The sequence below is a fragment of the Saccopteryx bilineata genome, chromosome 5 (assembly GCF_036850765.1).
Source record: "Saccopteryx bilineata isolate mSacBil1 chromosome 5, mSacBil1_pri_phased_curated, whole genome shotgun sequence".
NCBI classification, from domain to species: domain Eukaryota; kingdom Metazoa; phylum Chordata; class Mammalia; order Chiroptera; family Emballonuridae; genus Saccopteryx; species Saccopteryx bilineata.
The window spans coordinates 29,141,636-29,149,197 of NC_089494.1; the positions used below are offsets into that span (position 1 = coordinate 29,141,636).

Here is a 7,562-nt window from a genome sequence, read left to right on the forward strand (position 1 = left end):
AGTGGTAAAACATGTTAAATGGTGCTTCTGATGTAAATAGTTAGGAATGTTTTTAAGGCATGCAGACCAACTGAAACATGTTTACTGCAGATCTTAAAATACTTGATATAACATCTAGGTTATGAGATAGTTGGTAGATGATTTTTAGAAATTTTAAGATTTTTTTTTTTCCCATTCTTCCGAAGCTGGAAATGGGGGAGGCAGTCAGACAGACTCCCGCATGCGCCCGACCGGGATCCACCCGGCATGCCCACCAGGGGGCGATGCTCTGCCCCTCTAGGGCATCGCTCTGTTGCATCCAGAGCCATTCTAGCGCCTGAGGCAGAGGCCACAGAGCCATCCCCAGCGCCCGGGCCATCTTTACTCCAGTGGCCTCGGCTGCGGGAGGGGAAGAGAGAGACAGAAAGGAAGGAGAGGGGGAGGGGTGGAGAAGCAGATGGGCGCTTCTCCTGTGTGCCCTGGCCGGGAATCGAACCCGGGACTCCTACACACCAGGCTGACACTCTACTGCTGAGCCAACCGGCCAGGGCCATATTATTATTTTTAATAGGATTTTTAGCTATTTTATGAAAGTTCATTGTAGAATATATAACTAAACTAAAAATAGCAAGGAAAACTCACTATAATCCCACTACCCAGAAATAACTATATTTATTTATACCATCTTGGTTAATCATTCAGGGATATATACATATGTATTTAAACTTTTTTAAAAAATTGTTTTTAGAGAGAAGAAGGGAGAGAGAGAAGGAAACATCAACTTCTTGTCCCACTTATTTGTGTATTCATTGATTGACCCTTGTATGTGCCCTGACCAGGGATTGAACCCACAGCCTTGGCATATTGGAATGTTGCTGCAGCCAACCGAGCCACCCAGCCAGGGCCTATTATTTATTTTAACAAAAACAGATTATTCACCCTGACCAGTGGTGGCTCAGTAGACAGAGTGTTGACCTGGCGTACTGAGGTCCCTGGTTTGACACCCCAAGGCACTGGCATGAGTGCAGACTCACCAGCTTGAATGTGGGGTCACCGGCTTTAGCAGGGAATTGTTGAAATGATCCCATGATCACTAGCTTGAATCCAAGGTTGCTGGCTTGAAGAAGGGGTTACTAGTTCAACTGGAGCCGCCCATCAAGGCATGTATGAGAAGCAATCAATGAATGACTAAAGGGCAACTACGAGTTGATGCTTCTCTCTTCCTTCCTGTCTCTCTCTTCAACACAAAACAAAACACCAAAAAACCCTGAGATTATTCTGTTACTCTGGGTTTTTTGACAGCTATTGAAGTATAAATCACATATCATGAAATCCATCCATAATGTACAGTTAATTAGATTTTAACACACTTTGTTTTGTGACCTTTTTCCAATTACAGTATGTACATATTTTTCCTTTTTTTAAAAATTTATTTATTTATTTATTTATTTATTTATTTTACAGAGACAGCGAGTCAGAGAGAGGGATAGATAGGGACAGACAGACAGGAACAGAGAGAGATGAGAAGCATCAATCATTAGTTTTTCGTTGAGCCTTGCGACACCTTAGTTGTTCATTGATTGCTTTCTCATATGTGCCTTGACCATGGGCCTTCAGCAGACCGAGTAACCCCTTGCTCAAGCCAGCAACCTTGGGTCCCAGCTGGTGAGCTTTGCTCAAACCAGATGAGTCCGCACTCAAGCTGAGGACCTCGGGGTCTCGAGCCTGGGTCCTCTGCATCCCAGTCCTATGCTCTATCCACTGTGCCATCGCCTGGTCAGGCTTTCCTATGTTTTTAATACTTTTTGATAATATGTGTAATGGTTGCATACTGGTCTATTGTTTGGTTATATATAATTATTTAATCATACCTAGGCGTACTTATTAAAAGCATTTAGCTAATAAGGGCTTACCTTCTGACGTGTTGATCTCACAAAATTTATTGTACATATAATTTCATAGTTTCATATAGCCTTTATTGTGTTCCTAAATATGTGAAACAAGAAAGTTTTACTATGTGTTTTTTTAAAGTTGTATTATCTAAATGTACCTTTTCTCAATATCTTTCAGATTCAATTAGCAGAGCCTCACAGACTATGGCCAAATGTGTAAAAGCTGTCACAGAGGGTGCTCAGGCGGTCGAGGAGCCATCCATATGCTGAAACGTCTGTTAGGAACCCAGTTTGGCTACAAGTACATAATGAACAGTTATGTTGGAGTGATCTCTGAGAGGTTTCTCTCTTTAAAAATAATCGGAATGATGTAATATTTAAGGTTCTTCCATGCTTATTTAAACACAATATTATAATCATCAAATAACTTTGATGTTCTAAAAACATTTATGTATTGTGTGTAAACATAAAATACTTTAATAAATATGTATACAGCTGCTCTTTCATGTAAAAGCATTGATAATCTTTGTGATGAATACAAAGAAAATCCATAAAATAGGAATTTTTGTTTATGTTTATAGATAATTTATGTTTGTAAATGATGAAATAAGCAGAGCTTCTATTAGGGCCCTCTTTTCTAGTGCTGAAGTAAAGATTTACACATTCTGTCAGGCTGAGTACATAGAAAAAATATATCACATAATTTATCTTGGAAAATTATAATAATGATAGCTAATGATTATTCAACTTTTTCTATTACTAAGTATAAGCACTCTGATTTTACATGTATTATATTGTTTTGTCCTTGCTCCAGCCCTATGGGGTAGCATTATCTCATTTTACTGATGAAGAAACTGAAGCCAGGGCTATTAGGTAGCTTGTCCAAGGCCACAGCAAAAAAGTCAGACTCAACCTATTCTCTCTGACTCTAAAATTCATTGTTCTTAACTGCTACACATAATTCCCTGCCATTTATATATAGTCGATAGGTTATTACTTCTAAAAATTAGTATTGAACTTAATGGGTAACATTTTTCTGTATTCTCTTGAACCTGTTTATATAATGTCATGGTGGTTATGTGACATTTTTCTTTGTATAATAGATGACACACATGCACACCCTTGGAAATGAGGGAGGTCTTGAGATATATAATGTAGGTATTCACTAATGTTTCATATCCATTATATTAGCACCATGAATAGTGTTATGTTAAAGAAGTTATTCCAATGATAGAAGATAAACTAGTAGCTTTCATAATTTTTGTCAGAAAAGGAAGTACAAATTTTATAGTTAATTTAGAAGATAATCTAAAGCTGTATTAAATATTTTCAAGATTCATGTTCAGAATCCTTTTGTTTTATAATTTTATTTTCTGCTTTTCTGATATAAACTCAGTTTGATAAATTATAAGGGAAAGTCATGCCTAATATAATCTCCAGGTTGTATTTTTTCAAGGAGAGCCTTCCTTTATTAAAGCTCAAAGTAACTAAATAACTTGTCCAAGGGTCAACCCAGTCAATGAAATACTGTTACTACAGAGCATCCACCAAGGCTGTAAAAATTAATTATGCAGAATTCTGCTTATTTTGATGGAATTTTTACCAAAGTAAGATTTATTGAGTCTGTTAAGAGTCTAATCCTTAAAAGAAAGCACAAAAGTATAAATGGTACTATCAGAAGAGGGAAAACTATATACTAGTAATAGGAAGTTTAGTGAAGGAGGTTTAGAACTATCAATGTGCATAAAAGTGGACAGGTGGATTCTTTTGCCAATATAAAGCTTTGGCTAATATTAGCTGTCACCCTTACTACTGCCCAAACAAATTACCCCATCACTGTTCAAGCTCCCAAGGAGAGAGGAACTAAAGAGCTCAGCAACCAAAGCAGTGCTAAGAGGTTCTTTTCAAATATTAACATTGTCATTTGTGACTACTGTTTAAATGTCACCAGTAAACTTAATTCCAGTTCCATTACGAAAGACCTGGTGTGGCTGTGAAAATTATGGTTCATGCATAAATTAATGCTATACATGAGTATGACAGACTAGTTTTTAGGGCATTTTATAAGGCTAATCCTATTTTAGCACAGCTAAATTCTATGTCTGTGATTGACTCAATTTTGGGAAATAAGTAGACATGAAAAAATACAAATGTTGGAACAAAGAATTGTGCATGTATATATATATGGTGAGATTTTATAAAAAGATGAACATAGTTGATAATTCCCTAACAATTTTATTTATTTATTTTTTATTTTTTTAATTCATTTTAGGGAGGAGAGGGAGAGACAGAGAGAGAGAGAGGAGAGACAGAGAGAGAGAAGGGGGGAGGAGCTGGAAGCATCAACTCCTGTATGTGCCTTGACCAGGCAAGCCCAGGGTTTTGAACCGGCGACCTCAGCACACCCAGGTCAACGCTTTATCCCACTGCGCCACCACAGGTCAGGCCTTCCCTAACAATTTTAATAACCAATATTTTTAAGTATATTAATAATTATGTAGTACTCTAATTAGTTTGCTTATTTAATTTAGCCCAAGAAACCAAAATGTTAATGAAAAAACTTGCCTAGACTTGAGGTCAATTTTAAGAAAACAAGGATCTCAGAAACAAATACCTTTTGTTTAAAGTATTTTCTTTTTTTTTAACTTTTTTTTTTTTTTTTTAACAGAGACAGAGAGAGTCAGAGAGAGGGATAGACAGGGACAAAGAGATGAGAAGCATCAATCATTAGTTTTTCATTGCGCATTGCGATACCTTAGTTGTTCATTGACTGCTTTCTCATATGTGCCTTGACCCGGGCCTTCAGCAGACCAAGTAACTCCTTGCTCAAATCAGCAACCTTGGGTCCAAGCTGGTGAGATTTTGCTCAAACCAGATGAGCCCACACTGAAGCAGGCGACCTCGGGGTCTCGAACCTGGGTCCTTAGCATCCCAGTCCGTCGCCCTATCCATTGCGCCATAGCCTGATTAGGCTAAAGTGTTTTCTTGCGGGGGGGGGGGGTGTTATATTTTTCTGAAGCTAGAAACGGGGAGTGACAGACAGACTCCCGCATGCGCCTGGCCGGGATTCACCCGGCACGCCCACCAGGGGGCGATGCTCTGCCCACCAGGGGGCGATGCTCTGCCCCTCCGGGGCGTCGCTCTGTCGCGACCAGAGCCACTCCAGTGCCTGGGGCAGAGGCCAAGGAGCCATCCCCAGCGCCCGGGCCATCTTTGCTCCAATGGACCCTCGGCTGCGGGAGGGGAAGAGAGAGACAGAGAGGAAGGAGAGGGGGAGGGGTGGAGAAGCAGATGGGCACTTTTCCTGTGTGCCCTGGCCAGGAATCGAACCCGGGACTTCAGCACGCCAGGCCAACACTCTACCACTGAGCCAACCGGCCAGGGCTTCTTGCGTTTTTTTACCACCAAAAAATTTTGAAGATTAAAGATTGACTTACCTATGACTGATTTACAAAATCTTTGACATCATAAAATTTTTTAAATAACTTAAACTGAAAAACAATACATTTTGGTATTGAAAAATACAGCAAATGCATGGTCTAAGGCTAGTGATTAGTTTATAATATTTAATTTGGTATGTAACGAGATCGTAAGATGAACAAACTTCCTTTTTTTTTTTTTACAGGGACAGAGAGAGAGAGTCAGAGAGAGGGACAGACAGATAGGAACAGAGAGAGATGAGAAGCATCAATCATCAGTTTTTTGTTGCGACACCTTAGTTCATTGATTGCTTTCTCATATGTGCTTTGACCGTGGGCCTTCAGCAGACTGAGTAACCCCTGCTAACCCAGCGACATTGGGTCCAAGCTGGTGAGCTTTGCTCAAAGCAGATGAGCCCGCGCTCAAGCTGGCGACCTCAGGGTCTCCAACCTGGGTCTTCCACATCCCAGTCCAACGCTCTATCCACTGCACCACTGCCTGGTCAGGCCAAACTTCCTTCTTAGAAGCATATACTTTTGGAACTGAAAAGGACTAGAAAAAAATCCAGTATTACATGTGCATTTTATAATTGTGGAAATGGAGGCCAGAGAGAATAAGGGGCAACCTGGGGGCAGGTTTTGTGGTTTGAACCAGCCCTTCTGACTTCTCAAAGCCGCCTTCAATTCAACTCTGAAATTTATTAGACATTTGCAGAGTAGCTACTGTGTGTCAAATATGATACTAAGTACTAGGACTACAAAGAGAAATGCGATTAAGTTTGTGCCCTCAAGAAGCTAACCATGTAATAAAAAGTATGTAAACATCAATTACAGTAATGTCCTAACAATCTAATACAGGTATGTACATAATACAGAGTTGGCCATGACTGGGCCTGACAAAATTTTTAAATTTACTAATAGTGTTAGCTGTTATCTAAGGAAACGGACATACTCATGTACTACAATGTTCATCAAAATTTTAAGTGTATTTTTTAGAACCAGCAATTCCACTTCCCAGAAATTTATTCTAAAGATATGCCAGAATGGCCTGACCATGTGGTGGGGCAGTGGATACAGTGTGGGCCTGGGACGCAGAGGACCCAGGTTGGAAACCCTGAGATTGCCAGCTTTAAGTGCGGGCTCATAAGGTTTGTGTGTGGGCTCACCAGCTTGAGCGCGGGGTTTCTGGCTTGTGCGTGGGATCATAGACATGACCCTCATGGTCAATACCTTGAACCCAAAAGTTGCTGGCTTGAGCAAGGGGTCACTGGCTCAGCTGGAGGCCCCCCCCCCTCCATTAGGGTACATATTGAGAAAGCAATCAATGAACAACTAAGGTGACACAACGAAGAATTGATGCTTCTCATCTTATTCCCTTCCTGTCCCTATCTGTCCTTATCTGTCCCTCTCTGTCTCCGTCTCACTATCTCTCTTGCGTGCACTAAAAAAATAAAAAACAAAAAACCCTGGCCAGTTGGCGTAGTGGTAGAGCATCAGCCCGGTGTGTGGAAGTCCCGGGTTCGATTCCCTGTCAAAGTACACAGGAGAAGTGCCCATCTGCTTCAACACCCCTCCCCTTCTTGCTTCTTTCTCTTTTCTTCTGCAACCATGACTCAGTTGGAGCAAGTTGGCCCCAGGCATTGAGGATGACTCCATGGCCTCCACCTCAGGCACTAAAAAAAAAAAAGAAAAAGATAGCTCCGGTTGCAACAGCAAGGGCTTAAGATGGGCAGAACGTTGCCCCTAGTGGGCTTGCTGGGAGGATCCCAGTGGGGGCGCAGGTGGGAGTCTGTCTCTGCCTCTCCTCCTCTTACTGAATTAAAGAAAAAAAGATACGCCAGAATGAATTTGCAAAAACATGGCCAAGAGTGTACATTGCATCTTATGTCAGATAAATAAAAATTTTTGAAGTATATCAATAGGGGACTGCTTAACATTTTTAGTTTCATCATGAAATGAAATATGCAGGTGTTTAAAAGAATGACCTGGATCTCTATATGGTGATAAAGAAAGCTCCAAGATATATTAAGAATATTAAATATACAATAATATGTATCTATCCGTTTGTATGTATGTATGTATGTATGTGAAGTATCCAGAAGATTAAAAATTAATTGTGGATACTTATGGGTTCTTCAGTTAGTATGAGGAATAATATATATATTTTTTTTTGGAATAATATTTTTTTAAAAGATTTTACACCTGTATCACGTGGACATTTGAAAGTTTCTACAAGAATATGTGGCTTTCATAATTTTTTTTGTGTGTGTGA

The 7,562-nt window shown here is 40.1% G+C and overlaps 1 protein-coding gene across 2 annotated transcripts in view; it reads left to right on the forward strand.

The window, feature by feature from the left end:
• NDUFS1 (NADH:ubiquinone oxidoreductase core subunit S1) overlaps positions 1-3,219 on the forward strand; it is a 38,103-nt gene extending 34,884 nt beyond the window's left edge. For both annotated transcript variants that reach the window (XM_066232863.1, XM_066232861.1), the window contains one exon: positions 2,050-3,219. In XM_066232863.1, coding sequence (XP_066088960.1) covers positions 2,050-2,141 — 92 coding nt within the window. In that variant the 3' untranslated portion in view covers positions 2,142-3,219. The remainder of the gene's footprint in view (positions 1-2,049) is intronic.
• Positions 3,220-7,562: the final 4,343 nt, after the last annotated feature.